Raw genomic sequence first — 20,369 nt, 5'->3', positions numbered from 1 at the left:
ACCAAAATCTAGAATTGCTTTTTCAAATTGCCTTCCCTTACTATCAAATTGCCCCCTGTAGGGCGTGCACCCCACATTGGGAATACGAATGTATCCACTTCAGTTAAAATAAGCAGAGGACAGATATGTAAATAAAATAACCGAAAACATTATTCACATTTTATTCTCAAAATAAAAAGTGTATAATTATAAAATTAAATCTATAGCCTAGAACCTCAATTTTTGGAAGAACCATTTGTTCTTTCCTTGTTTGTACCTTTCCTCAAATTTTACACGGGTTTGGAATCTAACTTTCTTCCTCTTCATGGGATCTTTGAGGTCCTTAGGTCCTACTTTTAAATCTGATGCCAAATCTACTGAGTACCTTGTAGGCATAAGGTGATTGTAATTCAAAACCTACAAAATATATAAGTATGCAATATATTTGATAAATACACATAAATATTTTTAATACCACACAAATTAACTTCAACTTTTCATTGTGCATGTTGTGGTGTTTGACACTTTGAAATCAAGACTTTAAAATCATCAAAAGGGGAATAGTACTCCATGGTCTGAATATTTAAATTGAAACAATTTAACGAAACTGTGTTCTACTTTTAAGGTAAGTAAATAATTTGTGTAGTCTGTATAGTAGAGAAAACAAGAATGGATCCAACATATAAATTATAAATAGTATGATACCAGTTGACATAGAGAAGTGATGACTTTGAAGAAATTATGTTGAAGACAAAACTGGCAACAATATGCAATGATGCATCACAGTAACCATGTCAAAATTTAAAGTATAATACATGATTACTTATGAACACAAAACTATTTTTTAATCAAAAATATCCAAAACAATTATTCTATTTTAAAAATTTGCAGTGTACCAATAATTTTTGTTTACTCTATAAAATTGGATCAAATTAAAAAAAATTGTTTAGTCTTACATGTTGCAAGATAAACTGTACTAAATGCAACAAAACCCTATGCAAAAAGAGTGCAATGAATAGTGTACTTTTAAACACTATAGACTATATGTTTATATTTAATCCTAACAAGACAAACTCTAAAAATTACCTTGATAAAGGGCTTGATTTTGGACCTCTTGTGCATTTTACCTTTGCCCATACGTTTGTGAATTTTTCTTGGGTATCTATCAATACCTGCAACTAGAGCATGTCCATACTGTTTATCAGAAGTACCATCGTCATATGTTTTTATAATTACGGCTTTTCTGCCTGCGTATCGGCCTCCAAGGACCAATACGACTTTACCAGATTTCATTATTTTACCCATTTTGGCCTAAAAATAATAAGAAAACTGTTTTAATATAACATAACCTCTAAAATACTTTTCAATTATTTGAACTGAAATTATCCCATTTTTTATAAAATAAGTAATAAGGAATATATAAGACATTTTTTATTAGCTTACTCAATACGAAAAACCAGTAAAAGTAGTGTATTTACATCAGATGCATGAAGATTTAAGAAAATATACTTACAGTGCTATGACAACTGCTGAAAAAGAATTTGGAAGATGTTTTGTTGCAATATTTTCTATTTTACCGACTGAAGTTAACTACTAGATCCTAATATACGTATAGTGCTGCTACTACTCAATAGATGTCCTATTATTTTCAGGCACATACTTTTTAAGAAAATTGAATTAAATTCGCTACGTTACAGCAGATGTCGCTAATTTTATTACTAATTATACTTATAAAGTTTTTAGAAATCTATATAGTTTCGTTTAAACTTTTATGTCTTCATTTTTTCTTTTTCTTTGTTGTAAAATAAAAGGGTTTATACTTAATACGAATTAAAAATTAAACCCTCTTTTATAAGTTTTCATTGATGCCGTATGTAGAAATTTTCTGAAACGAGTAATATTGTCCAAATTTGAGTAATATGTGGGCTACATTTTTTCGAATATATCTTAGATGGGCTCGGGATTCTTATAGTTGGAGGGCTTCCTATCTTTGAAACTGCCGATACTACAATAGCTATGCTTCTGCGTTTTGTTTGAATTAGATTTATTTATCAATTTATTTTTGGTTTAAGACATGATATTATATCTTGAGTTGTATTGGTTCGATTATTATTAATTAAACATTGGATACTCTAAGTATATTCTTCAATTAAGTCTAATTAAAAGAAAATATTAAATCAACAGGTAACTCTTTCAGTTATTTTTCAGAGGTAAAAATGATAGGGAAAGGTCACAATCGAATAAGGATCGGTCAAAAAAGGCCTATTCGTGCCACGAAAAAAGAAAGAAAAATAGAAATATGATGGTAAATGTACCGGACCTAACCTAACCTAACTTAACCGAATCGATAGCATCGACGTATTTCTCTATCCCGAAAGAGCAATAAAAACAATAGAAATAATGAAAAGCAATTTTATTCCACAAAAATTTAGTCACTTTCCTCATCCTCTTCCATTGGAGGTCGATCATTCTTTCCAGGATACAAAAATTTTATATCTAAAATGATTGCATCGATATTCTTCTTCTCGTGTGCCTCTAGTTGGATTCAATATTTTGGGTGTAGGCCCCTGTTTCATGTATGGAGGGTAGAGGTAAGGAGAATTATCTCTGTGACACAGAAAGTGTCCTTCAAATCCTTTACGTTAGGGAGGCGCTACTATAGCATGAGTTTAAAGAAAAATAATGACTTCGGCGTACTACTTGTGTTACTTTTTATTTTAGGTCCTCTCGGACAACTTTTCACCGAGAAAATTTCTCCCATTATGTGTCCATTATCTATTAAAGTTTTGTGATACTTGACACTTTATAATTACTTGCAAAAATTCTTACAAATTGACAATAATTAATTAACATTCAGCATCTCACAATAGCTTTTCTATGTTATGTTACAAAATTATTTTTTACTACGTGAATAGTTTAGATTTTGTATACCAATATTTAATTAACGACTCTAGTCATTTGAGTTATTAAATTTTCTAACACTGCATACTTCACTCTATCTAAAATAACTCATATGATATCTCGTCGGACAAGAGCGCAATTCTGGTCAAATTTTGAATTATAATTTACCCTCTACAAGCGGACAGTTTTTAAGCTAAGCTCCCATATGAGGTGGTCCTCATTACCTCTATCCTCCAAAGTTTTAGGGTCAACAAAGTGCTCTTGGTGGTTGGATATTTCTGCTCCTACTCACCTGCGCACGAGATGACCGCGATTTTCGACCTTGCGAGGTGGCAGGAATTTCAAAAATATCGACGTCACTTGTAAAATTTCATTGGCGTTTTCCTGGAAGTTCAGCCGAAATTTTTGCCACAACTAGCAATAGTAAATAAATGATATTATCTAATTATGTGAAAATGTGAAAAATTTCTAACCTAGAAATTTGTTTATTGCCCATATTTTTCCAGTTGAAGGATTAGAAATCACAACTTTATTTACTGAACTATATTAATTTATAAAAGAATGAATAAATTAATAATATTTGAACGACAAATGTACAAAGGTAGGTGGGGAGTACGAGAAATTTTAGCTAACTAAATGGTGGGTATTTTACAGTAAGAGCAGTACCGCAGTCCTATTGAGTGAAATTAACGGTAACTAATAACGACGCGAGTGATTGATGTTTTGCCTATTTTGGATTATAAAAAATTTGATAATTTTATGTTGTAGTCAGGCTCGAGGTAAGATAAAATAAAGGCAAATATTGCTTAATTATTTCGAAAAAAAAAGCTAATCCTTGGCATTGGGGTTTGTAAATAATTTACGCTCACATTATTGGGAGATTACTGTTGACTTTCTGTGAAAAACTGAAAAATGTTAAATTTGATTCTTTCACCGGCTTCAAGAAGTATTCATTCAAGATCCTATAGATCCACCTTTAAAAATTTTATCTACGTCAACAAATATTAAGTTAATAGAAGTAATTGATAATTGCTAAAAGTTTTTTCGATGTTTTTCGAGAAAATTTTCACTGATAATTTCTGGAACAAGTTTGCGGATACACTAAAACCAATAAACCACATAGGAGAGTTACAAACAATCTCACAAACAAACAAAGGAACCTGCATACAGGTAAAGCTTGTTAAAAAGTGAAATTATTATGATTAATAGTATTTTGCTGTGAAGTTGTAGACATGCTTATTCAAGCTGAGGACTCTCTTGAGCTTAACTATTAGTTACTGTTATATAACTCTTTCTTTTAAAAAATCTTATGTTTGATTTTTTATCAACACTCTGTATGCTTTGCAATAATTTCAAAAGTTAGTAAGTAGATACTTATATACATAAAAATTTCATACTTTTCATCGTTATCAGCAAAATCTTTAACATACCCAGACGCAGTGGTGGCACGCAGTAAAAAGTTTAGATTTTCGGCAATGTTGGTTATAGCTACAAATAAAATAATTTCTGGTATAAGCATCTTGAGTAAATTATGTAGCTTTTTCACCTAATTACATCAGTTTTTTTACAATAATATTTGGTAATAGCCCACCTTTCATTTTTAATTCTTTTCTTCGTATGAAATCTCTTGGTATTGATTAAGTTAAAAACAACTTCCATACTGCACAAAATCACACTCCACAAACATTATTTTATATTGTTATTTATTACAAATCGATCTACAGAGCTAGATAATTTGGTAAATTTACTTGAGACCCAACCCACTGTGTATTACACGTTGCGCTGGCCTGAATGCTTGTGAACCTTTAGGGTTAAACCACAATACAGTGTCTTAGACTGCCAAATACCTACGCATCTACGCGTCTAGTTTCTTTTCGTTAAATAATAGAAAAATTTCAAAAAATATAGAATGATAGCTGAGAGCAGTGACTGAATTTGAAGCTATTATTTTTCGATTCTAAATAGGTTTACGATTCAATATTAAGAACACCTATAACCAGCTCTAGCAAAGCCTTGAATACCTAAGATATTGATACGATTGGTGAAAATGACACTAAACAAAGCTGAAAACATAGTAGCCACAGAAGGAAGCTTATCCTAAAAAATTTCCTTAGGTTATTTTCATGGATAGTGGATTACGATCCCAAAAGGCAAGTGCAAGGCATATGCCTACGTGTCAACGAAGATACGACCAATTTTATGGAAATGGGTAACGACTTTTTAAGTGACAACCAATTAAAAATAACAACGGAGCGAAACGAATAGTTTTGATAGGGTACAAGAGTTTGAATACCCGGGAGCGACGGTAACAAGGGACGAAATTAAAGAATTCCACAAGAGATTGGGAAGAGGAAATAAAACAGTTTGAGTTTTAGGAAATCTATTAAGGTCCAAAGATATATCAAGAGTAGCGAAGCTAAGAATTTACAGGACAGTTGTACGACCTACGGTGTTATATGTTAGTGAATGTTGGGTCATGAATAAGAAAGAGGAAAACTGGCTAAATGCATGGGAGAAAGAAGTATTGAGAAAAAAATTAGAAGGATACGAGTGAGGCAACAACGAATGCAGAGATTAAAAGGATGTACGGTCAGGGAGAGATCTGCTGTGTAGTAAAAGCCAAAAGACTGCATTGGTTGGGGCATAGAGGCTTAACAAGTGGGGAAGGTGCATAAAGAAGAAGAGGACGTCCACTTAGAAAATGGCTGGATGCATATAAGGGAGACAGAAGCTAGGGATAGTGAATTAGCGCAATGCAGCCTTTAACAAAAGGAGTTGAGCTAAGCAGCAGAGAGACTTCAAGCCATGAGCCTATAAGGCCTGCTGTGCTGTTGTAGATTATTATTATTATTATATTTATGTATTTATATTTTCGAGCATAAGTTTTGAATGGTTTCGCACAGTGTCTGGCTCATCTGCTTTTGAAAACTGATCAATCTTTATGTTACCATAAAAATCTATAAAGGGATATACCTCCATCTTCATTATTATCGAGTTTATGATGTGGCAATAAATAATATCACAAATATAAATCATTAAGTCATAATCTAATGTCATATTTACAAGATCTAACAACACGAATTTAGAGAATTGAAGTGTATGATTCAGTAAAATGAATGTAATTTATTTTATCTGTTGTTATGTATCAGAAGTTTAGATCAGTAGTCAACTAAAGATTATTTAAAAACAGATAAGATATTTATTATTTTTTATTTAGATTTACTAAGCAACAGAATTTTATTTGTTATGTTAATAGATAGCCAAAATAAAAAAAAACTTAGTATCTTTGTTAGTAATTCAAAAAAGGTATTTAGGACCACCTGCTCTCTTGTAATATACTTATTTTTTATAAAACTACTTCCACTACTACTAAATTATTTAACTATCACACACACACACACACACACACACTTGCTTCCAGTAAAGTCACATTCAAGGAACGATCTTTTGGCTTTCTGTTACCAAAAATTAAAAAAAAAGGAATCTTGAATTAATTCTCTTTCATACGAGTTTTATGGTTGAATATCGTTTTGAAATAAAAAAACAGTGAACATTTTTTAGTAATTTTATTTTCTCATGAAAATTTGTACTTTATTTTCTTACTTTTCTGTATAAATTACACCAATATTAAGGTGTTTATCAAGTCCCATTTGCATTCAATTCGGCCATCAAACAATTATGCTACCTCTCTTGACTAGAGGCTCCCGAGACGAGTCTTTGCGAGCAGAGGCAACAAGAGCTCTAGCCATCCACACTCTTAATTTATTAAGTTACTGGATTTTTTCCTCAGATGCACTTTAAAAGTCGTTGTAAAGGATTTTTTTACTTATAGTAGTTGTAGTTGTTCCTACATATATTTAATTCTCTACTTGTTGGATCCCACGAGATATTCACTTAATTTTCATTCTCACAGCCTTAAAGCCTATAAATTCGCGTGGAAGTCATTGGGTACGGTAATTTTAGATTCTTTAATTTGAAAAGGATCACGCTGCGAAATCAAAGAGAGTTTGGAAGCTGTGTATGGTAACTCTTCTTCGATGGCGACCGTCAAAATTGCTTTAATTAATTTAAATGTGGTGGCACGTTCGTTTTTGATTAGTCATCTTCAGATGTCCCGAAGACGGCTACCGTGGAGGAAAACGTGACAAAAATCTACGATCTCGTATATGTAAATCACTCCTGACAACAAGCGCCATAACAACACATAAGAGTAGTATTTGAAGCTGTTTAAATGCAATCCTGAGGAGGCAATGAAACATGGATTCACTAATATGTACTTACGAGAGACCAAGAAATCGTCGAATCAGTGGACTTCCCCCACGATCCAAAGAAGGCGAAGACTGGTCTCTAGACCGGAAAATTGATCACATTTTATACAAAGATTTAGTGTAGCATCCTTACAAAATTCAGTTTGCGTCAGAATTGAATCCTCAAGATACTGGTCACACACAAACATCACATTTGCCTAAAGTGACCGAATGGGTTGCGATGTTAACGCGAGGAATTATAGGTACTTACTTTATCGAAGATGAAAGGGGACGCATAGTTACAGTGAATTCAGAGCGTTATGTGCAGATGTTAGACGATTTCTCCGTGTCTGGACTACAAAACTTTAATGGTTATAACCGACAAACATGGTTCTAGCAGGGCGGGGCAACTTCGCAAACATCCACGAGCTCGTAAAAATTTACCTGGCACACTGATCTTCCCTGGCCCAATTAAAAGGAAATATCACGAAATGGGAGCTATTTTCAAGAAATAAACTTCTTATTTTTGTTGTGTTTTTCAAACAGTCCCGATAATATGATATAATTTTGTTATTCTGACGTTTTTTTTGTAATTTTGTTACCCTCCCACACATTTAGGTTACGCTCAGACCGTCATATTAGGGAAATTGAGACTGTAATGAATCCCCCTTATCTTCATCGGACACGTTCGAGTATTTCAGAAGATCGATTTTTTCTACTAACCCAGAGTGTGCACCCACTAGATTAAGGACTCATACATATCAAATCTGTAATGTACCTTACCTATTATTAATCTGACGCGCTCGAGTAAATCCCAAAATCCCCTCTTGGGCCTCCCTACTAGGAGTACAATCACTTCGTTTTTCAATGACAATGACGGTAGAGTACCCACCGACCGACGGTTTGAATACTTAGCCTAGGTCAATAGTTTGAATTACTTATAATACAATCATGTCTAATAACATTAATTACAAGATTGAAACTTTGTGATTATGTTTTATATTGTAAACATACGAAGTGAAAGAGAAACAACCTGCAGTCATAATAGCTACCTCAATGCGGAACAAAAATGTTTGACCTTTAGCGTAAGAGACGTAATACGTGCGTCACAGATCGCCTAAAATATGTCTTCACTGGTTTGCAGTGTTGCCTGATTGTTAGAATAGTCGAGGAAAAAAGGCAATTTTGTAAATGTAAGGTTAGGTCATTTTGTGTTGCAAAATATTAACAACATGCAACGGGATTTGTGAAAAATAATCGTATATGAGATTCTATAGACCTCGAAACGAAGTCTATTAATGATAATTTTATTTGTGTATTACTAAATTGTATAAATTATTGTTTATTCATTCATTCATCATGTTTCAACTATAGCGTAATAAGTGATTTACTTTTTATATAATTACCTGTATTGTAATTGTAATGTGAAGTAGATATCCTTGATTGTACGAGGTGCTTCGTAAAATCATCTAATATATAAAATTTTCGTGTCGAGGTGTTTGTAATTGAAATCCTCAGAAACTGCTTGACCGATTCTCATGAAATTTTGTGTACGTATCGGGTAGGTATGAGAATCGAACATCTATTTTTCGTCCCCTAAATGTCAAGGGTAGTTCACCCCTATTTTTTTATTTTTTACATAAAATTTTTCAAAATTTCAACTCTACGATCAATCCCTATTTTTTATTTGTATAAGTATTAAAAAAAATCATATTACTCTCAATTTTTTACCCTTCTACGTTCAACCCTTATTTTTCCATCGATATTTTTACTTTTATTTTATCCACAGATCCGCAATAGGATTGCAAGATGGCAATCGAATATAATAATTATAGTACGATAAATTCTTATATATAATTTCAATGTCTTTTTTGTATCGATCATAGCAGTGACTGTTGTGCGTATCATTTTGATTTTTCTGTGCAGCTCTCATGTTAATTTTACTCTCATTCCAATTACATTCCAATTACATTCCAATGTAATAATTATTTATCAATAACTGAAAAATCAGTGTTTACTCACATGTAAATGTTTGAGTTTGAGCTTCCGCTGACAACGGCCATTATCGTACCTGTACATATTGTACTTAACATTTTTTGAAAATAGTTTTAAATCAAAACAAAAACGTGTACGTTTTTTATTATTGTAAAAGGTAAGTCAAATAATGAGCAAACGAATACAATATTAAATCAGTGTTTTTTGCAAATAAGTATATTAACTTGATTTATTTATAGGTTACATATACAGTCAGCAATGCCAGCAACACCTGCAAGATATAGAATCACAAGATGCACGAGATGAACAAAATCAACAGACAATTAGAACGAAGAGAAACGCGCAGATTCATAGTAAACATACGTAGAGGAATTGACAAATAATGCCAAGAAGTTCTTTGAACATTCACATCAGATTTATATCTTCGACTAGAATTCCAGTATGAGTCTGATGTAGATTATTAAGCTAATTTCAAAGTGGTTATTGGGCAACTATATGTAGCATAATCTCGCCCAATTGGTAGTTAAAATATGATTATTTTTGACATTTAGACAGCTTTCAAGTTTTGAAATATACTAGTTACTTTAATAAAGAATACTTTATTAACCTAAATAAAGCATACATAGTAAGATAGTAATTTTTATTGAACTAGAAAAATATTTCGTAGATATAATTTATATGTCAGAACAACGTTTGCCGGGTCAGCTAGTTATAAAGAATAAAATTTTAAAGCTTCTAATACCTTTAATCCCATACAGAAAATATATTTGCATTCGTCAGTGGCCATTATTTCATTTGGTTAGCGTCCTTTTAATGTGAGTGACCCTACTCGAAACGGGATATTATGAAATCAAAAACTTGTTTACAAACTCGACTTTCTTTTCGATTAATTTGATGCAATTAAACGTTTTTCGTAACGTTTTAATAACTTAATGTTTTTGGTATTTTTCCAATATATCAGTTGGAACAAGTTTTATGGTAGTACAAAGTGATTAACATATACTGGTTTGGGTTTTATTTGTATATACGAGCAATCTCTCAGTTAATCCAACTATGGATGTTTTTTGGTAATTGTATCGTTTAACCCTCACAGCTCCGATGACTTGAGATTTTTTAAGAGGTATAAGATTTAATTTTGGAAAAAACCACAAAAAATTCGAAAAAATTGATGAAATCGATAGAACGATCACTCTCTCCAACATATCGGCCGGTATTTCACGAATAAATGCTTCAATATTGGGTTCCAGTGCATTATTCTTTGCTGGTTTATCCCTGTAGACATTAGCCTTAGCAGGACCCCACAAGAAATAGTCCAAAGGTGTTAAATTACACGACTTAGGCGGCCAATTGACTAGCCCCAAACGTGAGATGAAGGCCGCTCTCAATTTGGCTATTGTTTCGCGTTTCCTGTGGTATGTAGCACCGTCTTGTTGAAACCACATGTCAGGCATGTCCAATTCTTCCATTTTGGGTGAAAAAATCGTCAATCATCACACGTTAGCGCTCGCCATTCAAAGTAACGTTGCGGCCATCGTCACTTTTGAAGAAGTATGGCCCGATGATGCCACCGGCCCATAATCCACACCAACCAGTGACTCTTTAGGGATGGATTGGTAGTTCTTGGCTGGTTTTCACTCGAGATGCGGCAATTTTGCTTGTTGACGTATCTATTTAACCAAAAATAAAAAAGTGGATCTCCCTCCAACTTTGCCAACGCCCATTCACTAAATGTTAGACGTTGTTGTGGGAGATCGTGTGGCTTCAATTCTTCCACCAGCCGTATTTTATGGGATTTTAACCCCAAATCCTTTCGCAAAATTTTCCACGTAGTATTAGTTATAACTAGTATATCAATTTTGCTTAATAATTCTATTTACGTTTTACGTTACGTTGATTTTGGAATAATGCAGATGACAATTCATGGTTTTTAAACCATTTATCCCTTTGTTTTGTATAATTTAATACCAAATGGTATATTTGGATTTATTACCACCAGCGACTTGGGAAGCATTTTCACCCGATAAATGCAAATATTATCATTTGTTTTACAAAGCCTACCTTAACTTTATCGAAGCAAACAAACAAACCAATCAACTTAAGTTGTCTTCTACCTCTATTTTTGATAAACATTAACCAGTTTGTAAATAAGATTAATTCAAAATAAAAAATTCTAAAAATAACCTCGTCCATTAAGTCATTTGTCAATAAATAAATAAAGAAACCAAAAATATTAAATGTATTACAAATGAAATTTTAATGTGCTACGAAACAAACTCACAAATATCATGTTTAAGAGAATCGGTTCGAGTTAATTTTTCTATTAGGAATTGCTCATTAGTAACTGGAGCAATTTTAACACAAAATGATAAGATTTAACCTAAAATAATTAATAAAATATTTTCCCTTGCTGAGATATAGAATGTGTTATTACAAATATTTTCTCACTCACTTTTTAGAAATATTGAGTGTACTAGTATATGGTGATGTATATGTTACCATTAAATATATAATACTAGTTATAACTAGTTATTTGTTATAACAAGGATTACTAAAATGACACTTGGAATTACAAAGGACATAATTTCTAAAATAAAAACATTTTTTGTTGATACACTGGGTTTTACACGTTTTTTGATTGCCTGATCAGTACCTAAACTTTGAGCTGTAACAACCACCCGGAGCGATATTTCTACATCCGGTACTTCTTCGATTTTAATTAATTTTTGTTCACAGACACTGAACCGAAATCGGGAATATAATTGTTTTATGCGGCCCTTTCTTGTACCCAATTGGAAAAATCATTCTTTTGGCTTCACTTTTTCCTCTGTCGACACTGCGATAAACCCCACAGAGGCTTCAGAATGAGTTTTATCCGATATTAATTTCATCTTTTTCGCTTGAATTTCTAAATATTTTTTAGATTTTTCTCTTTTTCTTTGGACATTAAGTACATTAAAACACAATTTGCCGATTTTCCGCTCAACTTGATCTTCAGAAACATAATCTTCCGAACATGATATACGGATAGACTCCATACATTTGAAGCAAACTATATCTTCACTGCATTCTCTTAAACAGACAACACATACTTTCGTAATGAGATTATTTAATACTGTTTGTTCAATTACTTTTACATTATCAGGTTGAAAGAAACATCCATTGCATTCAAAGTATTTTGAAATTGATTTACGTCGACCAACGAATTAAGTGCTTCCTTCGGAATGGCAGTTGTGGGCAGTCCAACTCTAGCTGGGCAACTAAACATAGCTTCGTATGAATAAATTTCAACCGGCTACTCCACGAAGTTGACTGGGTGTCTTGCATAATTCGTTAATATATTTTTTTCATACTGTACTGTGAAGTCGACTTTACAGTACTAATTTGAGTCCGAAAAATGGCACTTCACACCATTCAGTTACAGTATTGTTAAATTCTTCCAATCCCGTTTGAAATAATTAGAAATAAGAAATCAAATAACATCAGTAAACTAAACTTTAATTTTAATTTTTGAATGTTAACAGTAATGGTGCAACTTTTGTTACCAGAAACATTTATTGTAGGAATTACTTATTTATTTTCAATAATGTTGGAAGATGTGTGGTTGTGGTTTAACACTTGTACAAAAGTTTCACCCCCTTGTATCATTTGTGCAATTTTCTTTTTGCTCTCGACGGATTATTTCACATATTTTCCAGCCACTGATGAACTCTTCCATCCAAGGATAAGCAAGGATAATCGAAAAAAAATTAACATTTAAAATAAAATTTTGCACTGTAAACATGCTAAACCACTCTTTCGATATCTACAAGCAGCTCTACACCCTTTTTTACAATTACAAAATAACATTTGCAGTAGATTATCCGGTGCTGGTAATTGGTTCATCGTTATTAGAATAAACATGTTATTGAGATACTTCCACCCCCAATCACCAATATTTATGTCGTTTCCTAACCATATTTGGGATTGCAGGTACACTCTTTTCAGGTGTTCAAATGCCGCATCAGTTCTAGGTGGTAATGATAATAAAATAACACTTGTATTTTTAATTGTAGCTTTAATGAAGAAAACATTGTATCTCAATTTATTTAAGTCATTAATTTTTGCCGGAGCCCCATATAAAGTCAAAATACATGCTACATCTGCTTGAAATATATTATTGGAGTTTTCATTCACGTTTTTAAATATTGATGACAACTTACATGGGCATAAACGAATTTATTTTGCAGGTGAGGTAATAATCCATCCTGTTGTTCGCTCGAAGCAGCTCTCAAAGTGGTTACTCCCCTGTTTATTTTTGTAAGTTCCATGCATAAACAAAATATTGCGTTACCCTAGCAACGAACAATAACTTATTAGAAGTGTCAGTGTAAGGTTTGACGTCAAAAAAGTAAACCAGAGTTACGCAATAAATTAAAAGAAAAAATTTGTCCATCGAAATTGAGAAAGTCGAAAAATTGGAGTATCGAGCCATCATCAAGTACCTGCATTTAAAAGGGTTAAAAGGTAATCAGATTTACGAAGATGTGCTTAATATCCTTAGTAATCAATATCCATCGCATACGACCGTAAAAAATTCGACTGCAAGCTGCAAAAGATGTAAATTTTCCATTGAAGATGATGATCGATCGGAAAGGCCAGCTTCTATGTTAGTCCCCGATGCAGTTCATGACATGATTTTATCAGACTGTCGAATTGGGCTAAAACGAATGTCTGAAGCACTGAATATTTTATTCAAACGCGTTCATCATATAGTTCACGTCAATTTGGACATGAGAAAAGTTGCTGTGAAATGGATCCCCAAATGTTTGAATGTTGATCAAAAGCCTACAAGGGTAGAAGCATCGCCTTCGGTCTGTGCTCCATTTGAAAACGATGTAGACTTCTCAAACCGAATTGTTACTATGAATGAGACTTGGGCACATTTCTACGATCAAGAAACAAAGCAACAATCGATGAAATTGTGACACTCTGGTTCTCTAAGAGCTAAGAAGTTTCGTGTCCAAAAATCTGCTGGAAAAGTTCTTGCTTCATTTTTTTGGGATTGCCATGGAGTAATCATGATTGATTTTTTGGATAAGGGTAGAACAATAACTACTATTCGACATTACTGACCACTCTATGGGAAAAATTAAAGAGAAAAGACACGGAAAGCTATCCAAAGGTGTTTTGTTTTTTCAGGACAACGCCCCTGCCCATAAATCTCATGTTGCCATGCAAAAAACTCGTGATTTAGGGTTTGAATTACTAGAACACCCCCTTATTCGCCAGATTTTGCTCCGTCCCACTATAATCTCTTTCCTCAACTGAAAAAAGTTTGAAAGGTCATAAATTTCCTTCCAACGAAGAGGTAATAAAAGCTGTGGAGGTCTGGATTGTGTAGCAAGAAGAAACATTTTTTTGAAAGGTCTAATAAAATATTTTGACATTGAAATTTTGTTTAGTTCTATAGTAAGCTAAGAATTTTTCAATATATCCTCGTATACTTATCAGCCATGATACTGTTACATGGTTCATCCGTTTTTTGAAACGTATAATACAAAATTTAATGAGTTTCATTCATTTTTATAATTTTTTATTCTACTTGAATTGACCTTACAACATCTACCTATTATTCAATTCTTTAATATTAATTACTGTTTTTAATTCAATTACCTTATTACCACACGAGGAAATAAAAAGTCTTGAACAGAAATTTAACAGTAAAAGTTCGTCTCCAATAAAACAACATATACAGGACACGTGTCATTTATAAGTAAGCTATCCAGAAAATGTCCGTTTAGTTGCACGTTGCAGCTGCCGTCCTTTCAACCTACCCTCTCTCCTTCCCGTTCACGTTCTACTAGCTGTTCAAGGTCTCACGACCCTTCATAAACGCAAGTTGTATCTCCAAAAGATGATTTTCTATACCTACTAGAGTCAAATTCAACGTATATTTGAAAAAAATGCTGTTTGAAGTTAAATTATATGCTGAAATATTAATTCTTAATCTTTTTATTATTCAATAAAGAAAAAATTAAGAACACAAAAAGAATTTTGGTAAGCTTTGCACGTTATAGCACAAAAAAGAAAATGCCACCTCAACCAAAAAAAAAATCATTTTCATTGTATTGTTTTCAAGTACAATAAACGAGCAGAGAAACGGTAGCCCCCAAAAGTGACATAAGCAATAAAATGAGATTAGATATCGCATTAAGACAAAATGATACTATTTACGTTGAAAGTAACGAAGAATCAAGAGAATATTCTGAAAGGATTATCAGGACAATGGAGTACATTCTACTGCGATTATCTATGTGTGTGTGTGTGTGTCTTCTCACGTACTTACAAGAAAAGATAAAATTATAAGATATTATCAAGATATAATAGCGTAAACCATTCATCTTCTAATAATGCTTACTTATTACTGCTAGTGATACGTTCTAGTAAACGACATGAAAACATTGATTAATAATTGTTATTTATTTTAAAAAATGTGTAATTTGGTACATAATTCCGGAAATATCAATGCATTCAAACGTGGAAGTGAAGTTATATATTGGCTGTTTTGAAAAACAATAAATTTTTAATTGAAATCTAACTAATTATCTGCTCGTATGTTTAATATAAGATATAACAACAAGGTAAGTTATAAATTAAAACTCATTTTGAACGAAAAAAAAATACTTTGACCGAACCAAATTTAACTTTGTAGTAAAGTAATTTATATTACAAAATGATAATAATTTGGTTCTTAATTACATTACGCTAATATGGATTCTTACAGATAGAGCCCTTTTTAAAATAATGATAAGATAAGATAGAACTAAGCCAGGTCGTAAAGGCCTTGAATCTACCTCACTTTGACTATTGAACTATTGTGTACCCCAGACTGTTTACCAATCAGCTACCAATGACTGTCTGAGGACTATGCGGCTTACCTCTTCAGGCTACAAAAAGCTTGCATGTAAGTACCGTAATCTTTGTCTATGGATTACCTCTCACTCACAAAGGTGGTGTTCGGCGGTTTTTCTTGGCTCCTTACAGGATAAAAGCTGTGCTCTTCAGATTCTAGTTTATCAGACAATGTTTTGTGAGCATACCAGTAAAACTCTCCTTAGTTCATCTTTATTCAATGTTCAAGTGCCTTTTGAAACCAGTTGGTGGAATAGAAAGAAATTATTTTCGATTCTGGGATCTTATTCCATGTTTTTTATTTCTTCTATATGCAATGATTACTGCTTGAAGGTGTTGTCTCCATGTCATTCACTGATCGAAGGTCACCCCGAGATATAATATCTGACTTTAGGGTTAGTTCGATGTTGTTGATTATGAGGGTTTTTGGAAAGTATTTGTTCTTCCTAGTGAATGGAACTAGGGTTTTCTTTGACGGGTTTATGCTAAGATCTTCATTAACACACATCTCTGAAAGATTGTTAGGGCATATTATATTTGAACTCATACTACTTCATGCTTACCCGTTTATCGTCATATTATTATGGACTACTAATCATCATAATAGTGGCGATAGGCAGCCGCCTTGTGAGCATCCGTCTCCTTGGTTCGACTCCTCGTCTTACCAATGCATAATGGATGAAATGTCTTGGCTTATTGGAGAAGGCACTTTCAATAGCGCTATCTCTTTATACTCTATAGTTTTTTTCAGTTTTCTAATTAGAGTATGCAGGGCAAAGACAGTAGACTTACAGTTTTGGTATTATACAAATTGATTTCTATGTAGAGGATCATTTGTGAGTAGAATTAATAATTTTTTCCATCAATTTCAAAAGGAATGAAGAGAGGCTGATGAAACACGTCTGCCTGTCGAGTAAGTCTTGCACAAACTGTTCCAGGCAGAATATGTTGGACAGTTCGAAAGAGTATTTGCCATGGTAGTATCGGTAAGTAAGTTTTAAACCAACTCTGGATCACTTATAAGTTGAATTACTCTCTTCTGTATTGATTCGAGCATCCTCAAGGTATGCATGAGAGTCGAGCTCCAAATGTGCGAATCTTGGCCTTGTAGAGGACTCGAAGCTGCGGAGTATATAGCTTTTTGGTCTTGGAATAAAGTTTTTGTGAAGCTGCCTTTGCTAAATCCGCCACGTGAATATGCCAAGACATATTGCTTCCAACTTGAGCACACATCAAGCGAATTTACGGTGATGGTGATATTTTATGTCCTCATAGGATTAAGCCGCAGTGTCAGAGTTCTTTGTAAAGAAGCCTGGGTATTTACTGCATTAAACTCAATCACATTATTTCCACCCTACTCCAGAATGTTTTCAAGATCGGTATTGATGTTGGTAGTCTGTTGTTGCCTACGGATTTGGGTGTTTGCCAAGTTTATTGGGGCAGTTCATTTGATCGATAACACCAGTGTGCTATAGTCCGCGAAGCTATAGGTCGAGTTTGCAATTCTGTCGATGATACAATCAAACATTCATACAGCAACTGTGTAGCAAAACATGACGTTAACTGAAGCAAGCAATTTGAAAACACACAAATAAATAAAACCAATTTGTTCCATGTTTATTTTAATTGTTTCTATTTCAAAATCCGTCCTATTTTACTTAATTGGAATAATACAATTTATTTTTTCAAGTAGATTTGTCAAGTAATTAAAAAAAGTGTTTTAAAAAAAGTTATTTCCTCTAAAACAAGCTGTCAATTTTTTAATATACAATTTGTTTCGAAATATTACCTACTTATGAAAATGTAACTTTTTATATCCGCTTATCTGTCAATATTTATATTGATAGATGGTTATGCGTAACAAATTAATTATACCTTGATGATTCCATAAATATTTTAATTATTTTCAGTAGTTTTTAGAAATAAACGTGACTTAATTTCTCAAGTTTTATACTATGGTCTATTACTTCTTTTAGTAGACAGTTAAAATATTTTTAATACCTCTGGTATTTTCGTCGGAAATAACATTTGTATAAATATAACGAATATCGTCAATTTGGAATGTAATGTAATCCACAAATCAAATTTTAGTTTGTTTTTCATTTATTTATCTTGTCAAATTTTCAATAATTACCACCCATAAATCAGAATTTCCAAAATTATGTGGCATCTTACTACCTTTGACCACGAAATTATTTGGTAATTATTTGGATATTTTTTTTTTCATAATCTCATCTGTAAAAGCAGCATTCATTTGTGATTATCTAATTTTCACCTCACCACAATTATTACTACTTAAAAAACTAATAATATTTTGTGAATTTTTATTTAAAATAGAAACAAAAATGATTTTAAAATGTTTATTTATTTATTTATAAAAATATTACAATTATTATCTTCATCAATTTCGTCTTCTGTCTTTTGTAGAAGTCGTTGTAGGCGGATGCAATGGTGCCTTTTTTACTTAGTTCCAATAAATCTTGTAGTTTTTGATGTTCATCTTGGATATGCATTTGTAGTGGTAGAGGTACATTATCAATAGATTAATTCCGAAACCGTCGTCGCAATGTATTCAGTGATTGAAAGTTAGTCACTGAGCTTTTGCTGTTATACTGGAATCGTCCAAATTTTTGCCACTTTTTCCTTCCCTTATTTCCAGACGGACAATATTTACTACTGACATGTTTAAAATTCAAAAAATCTGTATGTACCACTTCAATTACCTTGCGATGCGGTTTCTGGATCTCAGGTGATCGGGCTTCCATGTATGATACGGCTACGTAATCTTATTACACATGGCTCTTGGCCTAGGAGACAAACCTCTTTCTATTTTCTATAAAGCTCTGGTTATAAAAGACCAATAAAAGGCCGAAAACTTGTGTAAGCTCAGGTAGATTTATGAAAAATTTATGTAATATTAAGATTATTCTATAATAATATTTAAAATGACCGTACTAAGTTCTTGGATTGAACACGCCAAAGCCCAAAAAGAATTTTAGCATCGTCGAAGAAGTTTAAAAAGACTATCGTCAGTAGTTAAGGTTCACAAGTTCAAAGCCGCCTTGATTGAACAGCAAGATTATCATTCATATTATTTTAAGTTAAGCTGTTAAATAATGTGTGATCGGTAAGATGAACGACCAGCTTAAAGGATGAAATCCCCTATTAACACGCCACGCCACCCCACGCCTCGTGTCGAATATGTGTGCATATGTTTTTCTATTTGATTCAATTGTCTGCGTACACACTCAGCCCACCACACGCCACCCCACGCCACGCCATCCCATGTGGGACGATTAAAAATTCTCAGATGTAACCGACGCATGTTAAGACGTGCGAAAGACCGTTTCTTGCCTTTGTATGCTATTCTATGGGAAAGTTTTATCGCTTTGGGTTTGTATTAAAGATTTACTGGAAAAGCACCATGATCCAAAATCTTTTTCTCTAGCTGTGCGAAACCACAATCAAAGCAACACGTTCTTCTAAAAACTCTAGGCCACTAGACGAACTACTAGTGCGCTCAATAACGTACTGAAAGCTATTGGAAATTGAAATTATATAATTAAATGAGCGTGTCGTTACAAATGTGTACACAACTATCCCTTCGATGTTTTCAAAAAACTGACAAAATACTGTCAACTCCCAACACGAGCGCCAACGTCTTTCAACGTACTTGTAAACATTTTCTCCAATGACGAAGGAGAATTTCTTGTGACAATATTATTTGAAATATTCGAATGTAGTAATTTTTAGTATGTATATTTATTAATTATTATCGTTACATTATTTGAATACAACTTGTTTGTCTTGTATAGCTTTTTAAAAATCTAGTTTTTCATCTGTTTCGTTATGCTACAGTACCAGGCACTTAATTTGCATTTAAAAATATTGATTTTTAAGAATTTATTACGTGCATACCCAATTTAATGGACATATTCAAATTTTAATGTTCCAGATAAATATATTTATCGACTATGAATTTTACATTTTATTTCGTGTCGAAATTGTTTTAAAATTATGAAATTGCTAAATATTGAGGCTATAAATGTTTCAGTTGTATTGTTTTGCATGCAATATTTCTTACAAAGATTTAGGTTGAGGTAAAACTACTTTTACACAGTATCTACCAAAACATCTTAATATCAACAATGTAGGTTTGTATGACAATCAAACGAAATCATCAATGATAAGCATGGAGTTTAACAATCAAAAATTGAAGTTGAATATTCCATTTTATTTTTTCATTGATTTCTACAAAGAACTTAAGAAGGATAACATTGGAACAAAGAAGAAAAAAAAAAGTTTGAAAGGATATATTACGTCAAACAAGTCCAAAATTGGTGATAGAAATTGTCA

The 20,369-nt window shown here is 32.7% G+C and overlaps 2 protein-coding genes across 4 annotated transcripts in view; one reads left to right on the top strand and one right to left on the bottom strand.

The window, feature by feature from the left end:
* Positions 1–147: 147 nt before the first annotated feature.
* LOC130442415 (60S ribosomal protein L27) lies at positions 148–1,599 on the bottom strand. 2 transcript variants are annotated; one of them, XM_056776509.1, is made up of 3 exons: positions 1,493–1,599; positions 1,066–1,290; positions 148–396 (listed from the first exon to the last, which is right to left on the bottom strand). In XM_056776509.1, exons 2-3 carry the CDS (start codon positions 1,282–1,284, stop codon positions 208–210), a joined length of 408 nt encoding a protein of 135 aa, XP_056632487.1. In that variant the 5' UTR covers positions 1,285–1,290; positions 1,493–1,599; the 3' UTR covers positions 148–207. The 2 variants fall into 2 exon arrangements, with proteins under 2 accessions (XP_056632487.1, XP_056632496.1); XM_056776518.1 differs by having other exon boundaries at positions 1,423–1,504.
* A 1,911-nt stretch (positions 1,600–3,510) lies between these two features.
* LOC130445193 (cationic amino acid transporter 2-like) overlaps positions 3,511–20,369 on the top strand; it is a 50,942-nt gene continuing 34,083 nt past the window's right edge. Inside the window, exon 1 of one of the 2 annotated variants that reach the window (XM_056780739.1) lies at positions 3,511–4,050. In XM_056780739.1, coding sequence (XP_056636717.1) covers positions 3,928–4,050 — 123 coding nt within the window. In that variant the 5' untranslated portion in view covers positions 3,511–3,927. The remainder of the gene's footprint in view (positions 4,051–20,369) is intronic. The other variant, XM_056780746.1, reaches the window with a different exon arrangement.

This window comes from Diorhabda sublineata, chromosome 1, assembly GCF_026230105.1.
Source record: "Diorhabda sublineata isolate icDioSubl1.1 chromosome 1, icDioSubl1.1, whole genome shotgun sequence".
Lineage (NCBI taxonomy): Eukaryota > Metazoa > Arthropoda > Insecta > Coleoptera > Chrysomelidae > Diorhabda > Diorhabda sublineata.
Note: the sequence above shows the minus strand (reverse complement) of the source record. Positions and strands in the feature narration are given on the sequence as shown.

Coding starts and splice junctions, on each gene's coding strand:
- LOC130442415 (XM_056776509.1), bottom strand. CDS start 1,284: ATGGGTAAAATAATGAAATCTGGTAAAGTCGTATTGGTCCTTGGAGGC. Junction 397..1,065: donor AAATCAAGCCCTTTATCAAG/GTAATTTTTAGA, acceptor TATATTTTGTAG/GTTTTGAATTACAATCACCT.